The 15,517-nt window shown below is 44.4% G+C and overlaps 4 protein-coding genes across 5 annotated transcripts; all 4 read left to right on the top strand.

Annotated features, from left to right (window-relative positions):
• Positions 1–1,201: 1,201 nt before the first annotated feature.
• Positions 1,202–3,316, top strand: LOC115735666. The gene has a single exon (XM_030667041.2). It carries the CDS (start codon positions 1,328–1,330, stop codon positions 3,194–3,196), a length of 1,869 nt encoding a protein of 622 aa, XP_030522901.1. The 5' UTR covers positions 1,202–1,327; the 3' UTR covers positions 3,197–3,316.
• A 328-nt stretch (positions 3,317–3,644) lies between these two features.
• LOC115749365 (probable serine/threonine-protein kinase PBL23) lies at positions 3,645–6,509 on the top strand. Its single transcript, XM_030686184.2, has 5 exons — positions 3,645–4,216; positions 4,851–5,032; positions 5,136–5,325; positions 5,459–5,850; positions 6,070–6,509. Exons 1-5 carry the CDS (start codon positions 4,093–4,095, stop codon positions 6,349–6,351), a joined length of 1,170 nt encoding a protein of 389 aa, XP_030542044.1. The 5' UTR covers positions 3,645–4,092; the 3' UTR covers positions 6,352–6,509.
• Positions 6,510–6,876: 367 nt separating this feature from the next.
• On the top strand, positions 6,877–9,153 carry LOC115749601. Of its 2 annotated transcripts, none has more exons than XM_030686528.2 (2): positions 6,877–7,192; positions 8,019–9,153. In XM_030686528.2, the coding sequence occupies exon 2, from the start codon at positions 8,074–8,076 to the stop codon at positions 8,560–8,562; it is 489 nt and encodes a 162-aa protein (XP_030542388.1). In that variant the 5' UTR covers positions 6,877–7,192; positions 8,019–8,073; the 3' UTR covers positions 8,563–9,153. The 2 variants fall into 2 exon arrangements, with proteins under 2 accessions (XP_030542388.1, XP_030542536.1); XM_030686676.2 differs by having other exon boundaries at positions 6,878–7,039.
• A 3,784-nt stretch (positions 9,154–12,937) lies between these two features.
• LOC115749521 (protein LHCP TRANSLOCATION DEFECT) lies at positions 12,938–14,783 on the top strand. Its single transcript, XM_030686411.2, has 2 exons — positions 12,938–13,486; positions 14,333–14,783. Exons 1-2 carry the CDS (start codon positions 13,226–13,228, stop codon positions 14,585–14,587), a joined length of 516 nt encoding a protein of 171 aa, XP_030542271.1. The 5' UTR covers positions 12,938–13,225; the 3' UTR covers positions 14,588–14,783.
• The last annotated feature ends 734 nt before the right edge of the window (positions 14,784–15,517 follow it).

Genomic DNA, 15,517 nt, shown 5'->3' with positions numbered 1-15,517 from the left:
CTAAGGCACATCAATTTAATTATTCTTAAATTTAATCACAAGCGAGCTTTTAAGGATTGAATTGAAAACAAAAATCAATGTGAAAAAGAAACTTCAAGCCCTATAAAGGGACGCGTAAATGGATTTATAAAGAGAAATAAAATAGGCGCGACCTGCTTGGTAAGGGATTGGGGATGGGGACGCTAGTATGTGCGAGATTCGATTATCTCGCTCTGCATATAGGCAAAGTAAAAGCCGGAGAGATGAGAGTTAGAAATGGTACGGACAAAAAAAAAAAAAAAGGATATAGGAGAAATAAAATAAGCAGCATTGTCCAAATCTAGGTCCAATCAGCATTCTTAAGCTAGTCTCATGTTGCTGCAATTTCATATCCAGCTGAGAAAATATTGCATGCTCCTGGAGCTGCCTGTCAGCCACGCACTGATCCACTGGTTTATTGCCACGTGTCCGAGTAGGGCCCACTTTTCAAATGTTTTCTTTCTCCTCCGTTGCGCCCCCGCGCTCTCTCTCTCTCTCTCTCTCCCCTCCTCTGAAAGTTTTCTTCTTCTTCTTCTGAATGTCATTGCGCGACAGAACCAGAGCTCGTCCATGGCCATCATAATTTGGTCACATCTGTTTTGGCTATTCCCGGATCAAAAGACGAACCAATGACAAACCACATCACTGTAACTTACTCTCTACGCCATCGCGGAAACAGCGGAAACCGAAAACCCCCCATCTCAGTCTCCAAACGCCGATCAGATCTGGCCGAACGACGCCGACGGCAGCCGCGGACGAGCTTCGGCGGCGCTCGCGAGCCGCTCGTCCAAAACTTGGCCTGCTCAGTCTCCAAACGCCGACCACCTCTGGACGAGCATCCCGACGGCGGCCGCGACGCTGATGGCCGGTGACGGTGCTGTGCATGGGTGGCCACGAGCCCTCGTCGTCCATGGCCTCAAAAGGCAAAAAGAAAGCCAGAGAACATAGCCGGAGAAGAGAGAGAGGAGGGGGAGACAAGTGGGCCCCACTGGAACACGTGGCGATAAATGATTGGAGTGGGTTGAGCGCGGCTGACGTGGGCTCCAGGAGCATGTAATGTTTGTTCTCTATCATCAATCCCGCGTTAATCGACCAGTACGGTACTATATTGCCACAAACGGTTTTCAAAGGGAAAAAGCGCAGGTACCATTTGAAGCAAAAGAGTCGCAGTCACGCCTCAGTGCTGCGACCCAACCACTGTCACAAAATTTCGCTAATATTTCTCACCTGCGTCTCTCCATCTTCTTCTTCCATCGACCATTTTCGGCTTCTTTGCCATCTTGATCCTCCATTCCCACTTTTCAAAACCATGGAGAACAAGCCCACCTTCATAGTCGAAGAGAGGAAAGAGCTCTTGCTCTCTCCGAACGGCGACGCGCCCCCTGCTCTCAGAACGGGTCACTTCCTCAAACCCTCCGCGACAGAGGCCGACCCGCCGCCTCCTCCGCTCTTTTCGACCTTATCGCCGCCGAAGAAGTTGCCCATCGGCGTCAACTTCGACAACTGGCGTCGCCCAACCAAGAGCTGGACCGCGTGGGTCGATAGCATGGAGTCCGCGCACGGTCTTACATGGAAAAGAGCCGGCTTTTACGAGGCCATTAAGTGTTCGACGTTCCTGATCCGAAAACACCCTAGCTTAGTCCTCGGGCTTGCTCAGCATTGGTGCCCCGACACGAACACCTTCGTTTTCCCCTGGGGCGAAGCCACCATCACGCTCGAAGACGTGATGGTCTTAGGGGGTTACTCGGTTTGGGGATCCTCCCCTGTTTTTAGCCATCTCAGGGACCTCTCGGGGGAGGTTGAGATGAAGCTGAGGCGAGCGATGTCCGAGATATCAAAAACCACAGCGAAGAAGGCGGACAGCTCCAAGTGGATGGAGAAGTTTAGGGACACTGGGAGCGATATTGAGCACGAGGCCTTCCTCGCGTATTGGCTGTCGAGGTTTGTGTTCCCGAGCACTAGCAATGTGATTGCTGTGAGACAACTGCCAATGGTGGTAGGTCTGGCTAGAGGCGCAAGGATTGCGCTCGCGCCCGCTGTTTTAGCTCGTGTTTACAGATATTTAACTAGGCTGAAGAATGTTTTAGATGGAAATGAAGCGGATACTTGGATAAGAGTGTCGGTACCGTTTGCTTTTGTTCAGATATGGGCTTGGGAGAGATTTGGAACCCCCATCAGGCCAAATCCTAGAGAGGTTCCTCTAGGGGAGCCTAGGTTGGGTCGATGGCACAAATTGAAAAAATCCAACCTTCAAAATGTGCATTCCATGATGGTCGAAGCAGGAGTGGATTTTAAATGGCGTCCCTACAGCTTAGCCGTGAATAACTTGGCGTCCTATGCATTTTATGGTGAGAAAGGGATCTGCCTGTCGCTGGAAGAGGAAGCCGATGGAGAACTGAGGTCATTTGCTCACTGCTTGATGGCTTGTGAGTTGCCCGGGCTGGATTTTGTCGAGACATATTCGCCTCATCGAGTGGCCATGCAATTCGGGATGGATCAAGATATGCCAGGTCGAGTTGCCCCCTGTAACCAGGACCCTAAGGTTGCTTGGGACAACTACAATAAGTCACTCCAAGGTGTGCAGTTGTACATTCCAGCGAGGCTTTACAAACCATGCATAACAGCTCGCTATGCTGAGTGGTGGGCTTCAAGGAGTTCAAAAGGATCGATGCAGGGTTTAAAAGGAAGTTCGGTAGTTAATGATGACCTGGTTCCTCTTGGTTTTCAGCCAAAAAGTATGAGTGTGGAGACGGGTGACTCCAGCGAAAATGATGACGGGCTAACTCTGGAGGAACTTTTGAGGTCCACTAGGCGAAGACATGCTGCCAGGAGCTGCTTGGTAGTCGACCGCAACAATTGCTTGCAGAAGGATCAAAGGCAAAGTTCCTTCTTACAGAATATGGGTAAAGAAGACACTGACATTGAAATGAGAGAGTCACCAATGGAACCTGTCGAGAGCAATAGGCCCCACGATACCGCTCCTGAAGGAGCTCAAAGAGAGAACGAGGAAGGCACAAACGGAATAGGGCATAGCGTTGCTGAAGGATGTTTAGCTGACGAAAATGCGGGAATTAGCAGTGAGCGTTTAATGATTGAAACCCTAGCGCTGGATCTTGATGCTCGGATAAGCAAGCTGGAGAGAGCAGCTGCTGCGCGAAAAGCTCGGATTAACAAATGAAAAAAGATTCTCAGAAGAAATGCTACTTTGATGATTTCATGTAAATCATCTACCGTCCTTCCACATTTGTAGTTTTCGAACCGGATATCTCTTTTATATTAGTGCTCTTGACTATCATTTCTTTCCCTTCTCCTTATTCTGTCTCATTTCATTTGCTTTTTGGGAGGTTAGCAGAGATTGATCCTGATGCTTTGCGAATGTTTAGATTGCTTGTTCTGTTGATTGTTTAGCTTGCGTGAGAAATGGCAATGCTTTGTGGAATCCGAATGAAAAATTAACCGCCGTCTGCTTCTTAACAACCATCATCTATCAAATGGAATGGCCTGAGAGAGTAGGCTTGTGTTGTGCTTGTGCCCTTAGATTTGCTGTACAATTTGCAATTGTCTGATTTTATTATTAGGAGGGAAGAGGTCCAGATAAGAAACAAACTAAATTTGATAAAACAAATGATCAGGCACAGAGAGGGAGGCAGCTAAGCAAACGTGTTTACCTTGTTTCTCTTTACTTAATTTTAGCAAATTGCAGTTATAATGGGTCTCTCTCATCCTCTGCCAGCTCCATGGGTGGAGAGGGCATTGCAGGGAAAGGTGATCTGAGTAAACATTTTTCTTCATTCTTGTGTTTGCTCAGATACCTAAAAAAAAGAAAAATCTGGTTCCTTCTAGGGGTGAAAGAAAGTGTTTTCTTTTGTCCTTGTTTTTCCCCGAAATACTGTTCTTGGATTATGAGCGGTCGTAGGATAGGATCTTCTTCTTTTTTCTGGGGGTGGGGCTGGGGATCTACCGTGATTACAGATTTGGTGTGATTGGTCTATCCTCAAAAGATTTAGTTTCTGGGCTTTTGATGGTGGTTGTGTCTGAGTACTTGTGGATTGAAAGTGCTACGAGGAGGAGAAAATGAGCTGTTTCCAATGTTGCATGTCCGAAAGAAGAATTGCCCGTAAATCATTGAAGAAGAGCATTCAAGAGTACCATGACACAAAGACTTTAGCCTCGTTCGCCAACATCTCCTTCAAATCAGGTAACAAGCTCCCACAAATGGCTGCTGAATGATCCTTTGGTCCAGGTCTGTCTTTGTTCGAATATGACATAACAAATACTTGTCATTGAAGATTCTGCATTTTTCTCTTTGTGCACTATGTCCATGAATCGACAGAATAAGATGCGCTTGTGAAGATACTTTCGATATTATCCGACTACAATTGAACATTGGATTAAGCCTCCTCGAAGGCTAATCCCGAAATTCTGGTGGCTCTTCTCGTGTTGCATTATGTCTCCGTGCCTTCAGATTCAGGCGACTTTTCAGTTCCTACCATGTTTGTATGCGCATATACAGTGATATCTCCTTTGAAGAATCTTGGTATTCACGTCATGGTCTCTGAATCAAATCACGATTCTGAGTTCTTCATGTATAAATTCTCTGGATATATGGAAAGCTAGTGTTTACCTAGCAGATATATATATATAGGATTAAGGAAGTCAATCTCCATGTTTGACCATGTCTTAGCATTTTGGATTGTCCTGAAAGCTTTTGTCATTAGCACAAGTGATATTAGGTCGAGTGCTTGGAAATTTTAGGTAACATGAACTTCTGTCTTCTAAACTAAAGGCAATACTTCTCCAAACTGATGAAGAAAATATCTCCCTTAATGCAGATAGCAGCAGGCGCAGGTACATCACCGAAGAAATAAAAAAAATCGGAAAAGGGAACATTGCAGCTCAGATATTTACATTCAGGGAGCTGTGCGTTGCAACACAGAATTTCAACCCCGATTCTCTGATCGGCGAAGGCGGTTTCGGGAGAGTGTACAAAGGACATATAGAGAGCAAAAATCAAGTAATGTCGTGAAACATCTCCCTACCTTCTGTGTCTTATCTTGTTGCTAAAAAAAATTGAATTAACGGTTAATGTGCACTGTCGTGCGTCGAGCGTTAATTAGGTGGTTGCTGTTAAGCAACTCGACCGGAATGGGTTTCAAGGGAATAGGGAATTCCTTGTGGAGGTCTTGATGTTGAGTCTGCTACACCATCCTAACCTTGTCAATTTGGTCGGATATTGTGCTGACGGAGATCAGAGGGTTCTAGTCTATGAGTTCATGCCTAATGGTTCTCTGGAGGACCACCTTCTTGGTAAGTTTGGCATCCGAGTATAGTTCTGCGAAACAGAACTAACCGAAATCGTCCTAAAGTTGATCTCGAATTTCAAAAATCAGAAACATGTAGGTTGTTGATTCCTGAATGCTTTTTCCTTGGACTTCTTCAGAACTGCCCCCGGGGAAGGTGCCCTTGGATTGGAACACCAGGATGAAAATCGCTTCAGGAGCTGCGAAAGGGCTCGAGTACTTGCATGAGCAGGCCAATCCCCCAGTGATATACCGTGATTTCAAGGCATCCAACATACTACTGGACGAGGAATTCAACCCGAAGCTCTCTGATTTCGGGCTCGCGAAGCTAGGTCCCACAGGGGACAAGAGCCACGTGTCGACGCGGGTCATGGGCACTTACGGCTACTGTGCACCTGAATATGCGCTGACGGGCCAATTGACAACCAAGTCCGATGTGTACAGCTTTGGGGTTGTTTTCCTGGAGATTATCACAGGAAGGAGAGTAATTGACAATTCAAGGCCAACTGAAGAGCAGAACTTGGTTGCTTGGGTAGGTCCGATAGGTTTTCAACCTTCTATTGAATAATTAGCCTCTCATAAAATACAACTCGAGCATTTTCAAATTGATGGCAGCAATGCCTGATAAACTTTTCGGTCCAACTCTCATTTGTACAATGGGATATAAATGTTTGTCAGTCTATTAGGCCTATCAGGATCAAGAAACAATTTCATGCCTCGAACTGATAAAATTACTTGATCTCCCTCTTAGGCACAACCTCTATTCAAGGACAGAAGGAAGTTCACATTGATGGCTGACCCGTCGCTCGAAGGGGCCTACCCGATAAAGGGTCTTTACCAGGCTCTCGCAGTTGCAGCTATGTGCCTTCAGGAGGAGGCGACCACTCGGCCTCTGATCAGCGATGTCGTGACGGCTATTGAGTATTTGGCAACCGGCAAAAAGCAAGAGGAAAATGTTGATGAAGGGAATGGGGAGAAATGTGATTGTCCTGTCGCAGGAACAGATGGAGCAGAAACGGAGGCTGATAGTTAGATTTGAGGATGAGAGAAAATGCCTCTGGGGAGTCTAAAAAGAGAAGAAAGGAAATTGAATGGTACGATTCAAACTTGTGTAAAACCTTCCATAAACATGCAAATGTCATCTCCTCCGATGTTCTTTTCTGTTATCTTGTCTCAAGGTTTGAGTTTCTGATAAGATAAAACTAAGGTTTTCAACTACCTAATGTGGATTCAAGTGAATTACCGGAATAATCCCGACGGCCACCCTTACCACTTAGGAATAGGGAGGTGGGGAGTTCAATTCCTCACCTTTTCGGTAGGGACGGAGGGAGCAGATTTTCTTAATCTGTACATAGCTTACACAATGTGACTTGTAAATTGAAATCACTTTCAAATTTGGGAAGTTAGATTTATTCTCAAGAGGCTTCGGGTCGGGTGTTTCGCCTGAACTCCATTTCGATCGTAAACGGGCTAAAATGAGCCTGCTGGGCCGTCACTCCTAATCCTAACCTTCAAAGTCTTCACAAAACGTAAGAGACCGACCGACCCCGACCGACCGACCGACCGACCGACTGTCGGACGGACCGCACCTCGGCAATAATTGGAGCCGGAGGGCATCGTTTCTAAGTTTGACCGGCTCTTCGTAATCGCAGATAAGGACACGGAGATCGTCAGCGACCGTCTGCGATTCGATGCGAAGCTATCGTGTCGTCTTCATTCGTGTGAAGATCTCGGAGGAGCTTTTCTTTCTCGAGTGTCTCAGGCCCTTTCGAAGGTTCCGCGACTGAGAAAAGGGTCCTTTTGATTTGATTGTTTCGACGCGATCTTTGTTGGATCTGCTCGGATTTACTCGTTGTCGAACGCTTCTAGCCTAGGTATTTACTTAGTCTCAATGTGGATCCTTGGCTTCGTAGTTACGGGAGTCTGTCCTCACTGCGATTCTCTCGAGTTAAGGTTTTGACCTTTTGGCGAACCGGTTCCATTTGCGCCGCGTTAATGGGTCCTGAAGGACGGTTTGTTTTGGGTTTTGTGAGTTGTCGATATGGCTGGAGTTGCTCAGTTGTTGCTCTTCGGACTGATTCCTCTCGTCGAATGCTCTTGCTTTTTGTTCGGGTTTTGCTTTATGGGAAAGGGTTGTTTTGGGTGGAGATAGATTTGAGCTAAAATGTGTAGATTGCTTGGAGTTGGGAGGTATCTTCACTGTAAATCAGGCGTTGGTCTTGTGATTTCATAATCAACAGTTGCATCTATCGTGACAAGTTTGAAACTTTCTTCTTCCCCTTTTGCAGAATCTCTATGGAAAAACAGGATTTAAACTTCAAACTCGATGCACGTTTATTCTTTTTAATGTTACCAGCTTTGTTGATGGCTTTAGTTGCTGTCGCAATTTGCTTATGATTAACCTTACTGTCGGTCTTTGTCATTCACCTTTCTGGAATTTCAACACCATTGTGGCCTTATTGTGGACATGGATTTTCTTGCTGAGACTTAACATTAAACAGGAGGGTTTGGTGCGTGTGCCGAGAGTATGATGTCGTTTGAACTTGTCGGCCACAGTTTTAAGATCTATATGTAAACTTGAAACTCTTCTCATATTTCACATGTACAATTCGAGAATTACAGACTCCAAACTGGAGATACTACAGGAAATGTTTGCAACTGCTATTCTGATTAGTGATCTCTCCATTCCGTTGTTTTCAGGATCTCTTCTGCCAGAAGAATTACCTCAGGACTGTCGGTTGGACTGTTCAGCAACATGGTTCAGACGCTGGAAGCTATCAAAGGTGGTGGAGGATCCATCAGGATTGGAACCACTGGTACAATCAGTTCGCTGATGATGAGAGAATTAGAATCCATCAAGTCTGCTCCTAAGGCGCCAATCTCTCCTAGAAATCGACCTCGGCCGCATGTGGTTTCCATTTCCTGCAAGGCCACTACTCCTAAAAGACCACAGCGGAGGAAGTCAGATGGAGCAAGCAGCAGCAACTGTGCTGATGAAAGAAGCCCGGAGGTTCCTCGGAAAACAAAAGGTCATGCCAGAACCAACACTCAACTTCCAATGCTCGCGGGCGATGATGTTGCTCTTGATGGAACTGCAGGGAGGAGGAAAACTGACAAAAAGGTAACGAACATTGTTGAGGTTGTGGATATAAGATGTGGCAATGCTGATAGAGCTTGGGCTGGCCCTATAGCTACCCGGCTTAAGAAGCTCAGCTTCTCAAAGCTCTCCGAGAGTATTGTCTAGGCTTGGAGATCCATGTCCAATTTGAGGTTTCTGTAGTTGAAACTGGAAGTGCCAACAGGCCTTTTGTTGTCTGAAACCTCAACCATGGAACATATGCTTGGCACGAGCCTGTTGCTGCTCCCTCTCCTTTTCTTTTTATGGGTCAAGAGAGAAGCAGATGTAGGTTTGGCAGGATTGCTAGAGGAAGCCATGCCTGCGACCTGAGTTCGAGGCTTCTGTGAACTCTCTCTACAGCTCAACTCGACCCTTCTGAAATACTCGATTTCCTGCATTATAAGGGATCCGATGGTGCCCTTCGTCCCTATTTCGACAGGAGCAGCCTTTTTCTGAGGGGTTTCTGTGTCGCTTGGTCTGGATTTATGCATGTTCACTATGCCAGTAGGAGCCATGGAAGCTTTGATAACGAAGTGAGGGGGTTTTGGGTCTTGTCTGGGTGGGAAGATTTCTTTGAATCTGGGGCACTGGTTGCTTTGGTCTTATGGCTAGTGTATTCACATGAATTCTGAACCTTAAGTTTTCTATCTGAACGTGAATCCCTGTAGCTTTTTCCTACTTGGTGGATGGAACGGTGACATGTGGTCACTTTATTCATGTGCTTGCAGTTGAATCCATTTAAGGTGCTAACCAACTGTCTTTTTTTCTCTACCGGCTAAACGGTGCTCTTATTGTTTGCTTAAATTTTGATAATGCTACCCACGAGCATTACGTCGATACGGGAAATGGGAGATGGTTTTTCTGATTTGTTTCGACATACATACGTAGTTTTATGTCGATATGATGGTAAAATGGAAGGAACTTCTGTCGAAATCTGGCAACTTGCTCTCATCTAGGCATTCCTGGTTTTTTTCGGTTGCAAATTGTGATTTTCAGCTCGTTTAGCCACGGAAATGCCTGGAAATTTTGCAGTACGGGTCGAAATTGACACTAGATGATGATCCACGTGGTACTACATGCAGTGACTGTAGAATAGGCAAAACCACCACATGCTAAGATAATTAGGATGAAGGCGACTCTGTCTCGTCCTTTTCAAATAAGATGCGATATGCTTTTTTCCATGACTTCAGTGCCAAGTGAAAACAATAGGACTGAGTGCTTCATGGTTGCGGTTGCGGTTTCTGGTCCTTTTCTCCGTGCTCGTGAGGAAACCATGATTGAAATACCTTAATGGATGCGGGAAGGAGATGGGTTATCTCCCCAATTGTCGCCACCTTCCCAGATCCTTTGTGAGCAAATGACCTTCAATGGCATTGAAGGGACCGATCCAGAATTTGGTGTTCCTGTCCTTCCGGACTTCTCGGGCCATCAACTAGGAAGACAGGTGAAATTCGCGGCATTGCATTTGATCGCGGTTTTAGTTAGCTTAGCTAATTGCTTCATCCGTATTAAGATAATGGTTCTGTTTGTTTCGCGGAAAATGAACGAGTCAGGAAATATTTTCCTAAACAATAATCGCTTGTACCTTTTGAAGTAATTAGCCAATGAAAAATGTTTTCATCATCTACAACAATTTATGTCTAAACGATTTCATGGATGACGGAAATAATTTTCTTATGTTTATATTTTTATAAACGGACCAAATGTGTCAGTAGGCACATAGCGTGGGTCGTCACTACGTTTATGGGGACAGCTGTAGTCTTTTGTTGTCTTGTCGAGGCGAACCGAAAGTCCCAGAAAAAAAAAAAAAACAACAACAACAATAGCAACAACTTGTAGTGTCAAAACTCAAAAGGACTTGTCTCAGCAAAATAATGCGGAGCCTCGTTGGGTGGCTTTTGCTGCTAGGCTATAGCTAGTTGGTCTCGAGCTTCGATTATTGTTCTTGCCTCTGGATTTTGGCCGCAAGCGACCTTTGATTGAAGTGCTGTATGTTTCCCAATTCTCACCAATGTCTCCACGGTTAGCCCACAGGGCAATACACTCATTTAAATTTTAGACAAGTGCATCGAAAAATCCTGAAACTTGTTTCGAAAATACAATTAAATCCTGAAACTTTTCAAATTGATGCAATTGAGCCCTTCTGTAATTCTGTCCAGTTCGACCAATGGAAAATGCCCACACAACTTTTTATATGACACATCACATCAATGTTGTTCTATTATTTATCGAGTAGATGGATGCCGATATGGCATCTCCTCCGGTTTAACATCTTCTTCTTCCTCCTCCACCACCCCCAACGCGAACGCCATAATTCACCCCCGTCCATGGCTGAAAAGCTTCAAGAAATGGGTTCACAAGAGCCTTGGGCGAGTGAAATTTAAAGTGTCTATGTCAGTAAGTGTGGTGGGTTGCTGGGAGGTTACCTTCCACATTTACTAGCTAAAGAAAAAAAAAAAAAAAAAGGGAAGACGACGAACAGCGAGAAGATATAAAGAACTAGCTGCAACGGGTAAATCGTGAGTTGCCCGACAGTACCATAATTCTGAAGCTAAATTTTACACTTCCCCCTCTCTCTCTCGCACACAAAATCAAACTCATGGCGGCTCGTAATTGATCGCTGTGGTCGGTAGCAACCGTGGTCTGTGGCGACCGACCGCCACGAGGCAGTCGCACCTCCCAGTCGACAACTCAGTCTGAGGTCACAATGGCGGTCCAATGGTGGTCCGGTTTGCTCATATCTAAGCTTTTGTTCAATCCATTTACGAGAAAACTAGCAACTTATGCAATTTAAAAAGCTATCCATTTCCTTTCTAGAACTCCACCGCAGATCACCCATTCTTTCACCCTCCTTCTTCTTTCATACCCTGTTCCAAGAACCTCTTTTTCGTTCCTTAATAACATTTAACCGTTTAGTTTGTGCGCCATATGGTCATATCAAGAGATTAATGCTAAAGGTACTTGTTAATCGTACCAAACATAAAATCGTTTTCTTTTTCAACACATTGACAGCCCACTAGAGAAATGATATACGTTCTCCTCCGTAAGAATGGACAGTATAATCTTCACTTTCCTTCTTATGAGTATTTAAAGTACAAGATAGATAATACTTTATGAAAAGACAAACATTAACTAGAATAACTGTAATACAATAACTTTTATGAGCTATGACTTTAATACATAGAAAGATAAAATCTTGTATACAAAGAAAGATAAAAATAATTTGTCCACTTTGAAAACTCTCGCTACACTTACCCAGAATATAAGAATTGCTTGGCTGGTCTTGATATGATTGAGAGCAATTCTTGGAACTGCTTTGCTGTTGAGATATGCTTCCTCCAATACGTTTTTCATTTTTTATTTCACTTGCTTTTTTGGCTTTTCTTTTTTTTTTCCCGTTTGACTTTCTTTTTATTAAAAAATTCCATCATCTTTAGTGTGGCTCCATAACAACGTTGTGTTAGCGTTCCATGTACTAAAAAATAGGCAAAAGTACAAGAGGAGTGTCAATATTCGTGTACGACGCTCACTTTAGTGTTAATATTTTTTTTCGGATCACTTAATTGTCAAATCGGAAAAAAAACGATCACCGAAGTGCCAATTCCGGCCAAAAATAATTATTTAAGTACTAATTTCCACAAAACAGTACACGTGAATTTTTTATTAAATTTTTAATGTTACGTGTCAATTTTTTTTTAAAAAAAATCAACCCATGTGGGGTCCACGTGAGTTGTTCAACTTAAAAATAATTATTTTTAAAAAAATTAAAATTAAATAGAACAAAAATATAAAAAACAAAGGGAACCGTGAGTTTGCGACGATGAGGGCTCACCGCCCCCACCATCGCCGGCAACGATCGACGAGGGGTGGGGGATGGCCGAGGAGGGTTGCCAAGCCCTGGCGACCCCTGCGGAGGCCTCACCCGGCTCGGCGAGGCCCGGCCGTGGCCGGCCTTGCAAAACCATTGCTGGGCGAGGCCGACCTCGCTTAGCCCCGGCGTGGCTCAACCTCCCCCAGCAACAGCTCTGCAGGGGTTGCCGAGCCTTGGTGACCCCAACGACTCCTCTCAACCATCCCCCACCCCTCGTTGGCCATTGTCGACGATGGTGAGGGTGGGGGCAGAGGCCATGAGGGTCGTGAGCCTTCGCCCGCTGCACCAGACTTCTTTTTTTTTTTTTTTTGACTTTATGACTTATTTTTAATGTTTTTAACTTTTTGCTTTTTTTTTATTGCTAACTTAGAAGCTCCGGTGAGCCACATGAACCCTACGTAGGATTTCCGGCCAAGCTCACCCGAGTTGGTACCGAAATAACAGTTTTTTTAAAAAATTGGCACTTAAGTGATCCGAAAATAAATATTGGCACTAAAATGAGCGCCGTACATAAATATTGGCATTCCCGTTGTACTTTTTGCCCTAAAAAAATACTAAAAGAACAAGGCCGCAACGGATTTCAATGTGCCACATTAGCGAATTTGGCTAAATCGTCGCTAAAAAGACTTAATCGCATCAATTTTAAATGGTTTGAAATTCGATTGTACTTTTCCAAACGTTTAGATTTCAATTGCAAACTCCACCAAATGTTTAAGAATTGTCGCGATTTCACGAGAGTATGAATTTCGGGTTGGGCGGGCCTTCATCGGGCTTGATTGTGCCGACCCGGCTCCATTTTGCAAAATTACAAATGGGGCCCCGCCCAAATTGATTCGGGTTCATTTGGGCCCGGGCGTCTAGATGCGAGTGGATAAAACTCGCAGGTGATGGAGAGAGAGCTTAGCTTCGTTCACAGTCATGGCTTCAATCTCATGTACTGTCCATCACCTGCCCTTCACCTCAAAACCTTCTTCTCCGTCTTCTTGTTTGATCTTGAGTTCACAGTTCCTGGGTACGAGAAGCAAGCTGAGCTGGGTGAGACCCGTTAAAATTGGACCACGCAACGGGTCGAGAGCCAGGTGTTGGTTCAAGTTCGGGAAAAATGGGGTTGATGCTGAAGGTGCCGGCATTTATGGCAACCAATCTCGTGACGATTTCGACAGAGATGATGTTGAACAGGTAGGATTACTAGTTTTTTTTTCTTTTGCGCAAATTCTTCTTCTTTTTCCGTGAAGTTGTGATGAAATTTAGTCTGACTGAGCTACGGCTTAGAGTTCTTTTTGTCTGGTTGGGATTGTTAATTTTGAGGACGAGTTGTGGGATTCAATGGCAATGTGAAGACGGTGGAAACTTGTGGTACTTTAGAGTGTTTGGCTCATCACATGCTCTGTGGACATCAAGGTTGGACTGTTTGTATGGAAGCAAATAGCTTTGAGAGCGAAAAAGCAAATGAGGTCTTGAAAAGACAAGTTTGAAGGTCCAGGAAAAATGAAGTGGAGAGAGCTTCAAGTGGGGAAATGACAACCTTATCTGTCCCTACTGTTCATGTATGTTTGTCATGTTTCATTAGCAGTGGGAGATTTTCTTCCGGCAATAGACAGAGGGAAAGTGTTTTGCTCTGATTACTGGTAAGATTGTCAGCCTTTCAGATGCATGTGAAACAAAGGTTGAAGCTAGGTAGGAGTGAAGTAAATGGTGTGTGATTGCCATTGCTTTCAAAATGTTTTACTTCATGCTTTTGCTACTGTCTATCTGAAAATCTTTTGGTCTTTGGTTCTTCTTTTTTAGTTGGGTGTTTAGTGTGGAAAGCAAGATGAATTTCATAGGACTCCTAATCCTCAGACGGTCGAAATTCCGTTCTAGCGGCTTTAGCTTTAAGTAGCGAACGAAATGAGATGGTAGAATGTGGCTGGCTGGCAGCATTTGGGGATGATTCATATGTGGCTGCGACTGGAATTTCCGTTTCTGAGCAGTCTTATGTTTAGTGCAAATGAATGAGAGAGGGATTTGTGATTGGATTTGCAGTACTTCAACTATATGGGGATGCTTGCCGTCGAGGGATCGTACGACAAGATGGAGGCTCTTTTAAACCAAAACATCCACCCGGTAGATATCTTACTGCTGTTGGCGGCGTCCGAAGGGGACAAGCCAAAGATTGAGGAGCTATTGAGGGCCGGGGCTGATTACAATGTGAAGGATGCCGATGGCCGGACCGCACTTGACAGGGCAGATGAAGAAATCAGGGGCTTCATCCTCGGGCTTTCAGTTCAGAAGTCGTGATCGGACTTATTTTAGTGCGGTTTTGCATGATTTATCGTAACTACTTCGTGCATCATATTTTTACAGGCCATGTTTTTGGTGCACATCTTCTCTTCTGGTCACCGCAGTAACTAGTTGAATTGCATTGACCACTCCATCATCAGTTTTGTGACTCTTGTTATTCCCCTAGTAGAAGATTACTACTAGTCTTTGAGGAGGATTGTAGCAAGTCGTCACTCTGAACATCACCAAGTTGATAAAGAGTTTGGCAAAGCGGTCCTTGCGTTTCAAGAAAAAAAAAAATAATTTCTTCTCACAGGGTGTGTTCACATTTAGGGAAAAGTCCCAAAACATTCCTCAACATAGAGCATTAGTATCAATTGCTGAGTTGGACGCCGGCCATCCTACGTGGCATGCCAACCGACGCTAACATGGATAATTGTTAATAATATTTTAATATTTCTTAGATTATTTATTTATTATTCATAATTTCTTTCTCTTCCCCGGCTCGTGCCGGTCAGGCCCGACCGGTGAGGGTTGGCCTCACTTGGGCAAGGGCGAGCACCGTCGAGGGTGCCCCTTACTGGGCATGGCCTGTGCCGCTCGACACAATCTATGTAAGACAAAAAAGAAACAAAAAGAAATGATACATCAGCACCAGCGATATCACATAGGACGATTGATATTTATGTTAGTGATTCCCAACCTAAATTGACTGGATAGATTGAATTAGTATCAATTTGAAAAGATTTAAAAAACTAAATTGGTCCAATTGAAAATTTTAAGACTAAATTGATATCAAAATAATAAGTTTAAGACTTTTCCCGCTTAAGGATTGCTTAATTATATTTGATTACTTCTTGAAAAATTAAAGATAATTAAATCGGGGGGTCAGATGGGACACCTATTTGCTCATTTAGTTGCACTTGCGCGCAACATCTTCAAAGATTT

This window comes from Rhodamnia argentea, chromosome 2 (genome assembly GCF_020921035.1).
Source record: "Rhodamnia argentea isolate NSW1041297 chromosome 2, ASM2092103v1, whole genome shotgun sequence".
In the NCBI taxonomy this organism is placed as follows: Eukaryota; Viridiplantae; Streptophyta; class Magnoliopsida; order Myrtales; family Myrtaceae; genus Rhodamnia; species Rhodamnia argentea.
This window is presented reverse-complemented; position numbering and strand designations above follow the sequence as displayed.

Bases quoted from the DNA above. Each gene is read 5' to 3' on its own strand.
- LOC115735666 (XM_030667041.2), top strand. From the start codon at position 1,328: ATGGAGAACAAGCCCACCTTCATAGTCGAAGAGAGGAAAGAGCTCTTG.
- LOC115749365 (XM_030686184.2), top strand. From the start codon at position 4,093: ATGAGCTGTTTCCAATGTTGCATGTCCGAAAGAAGAATTGCCCGTAAA. The intron at 4,217-4,850 runs GTAACAAGCTCC...CCCTTAATGCAG, and splicing joins CAACATCTCCTTCAAATCAG to ATAGCAGCAGGCGCAGGTAC. The intron at 5,033-5,135 runs GTAATGTCGTGA...AGCGTTAATTAG, and splicing joins ATATAGAGAGCAAAAATCAA to GTGGTTGCTGTTAAGCAACT.
- LOC115749601 (XM_030686528.2), top strand. From the start codon at position 8,074: ATGGTTCAGACGCTGGAAGCTATCAAAGGTGGTGGAGGATCCATCAGG.
- LOC115749521 (XM_030686411.2), top strand. From the start codon at position 13,226: ATGGCTTCAATCTCATGTACTGTCCATCACCTGCCCTTCACCTCAAAA. The intron at 13,487-14,332 runs GTAGGATTACTA...TTGGATTTGCAG, and splicing joins ACAGAGATGATGTTGAACAG to TACTTCAACTATATGGGGAT.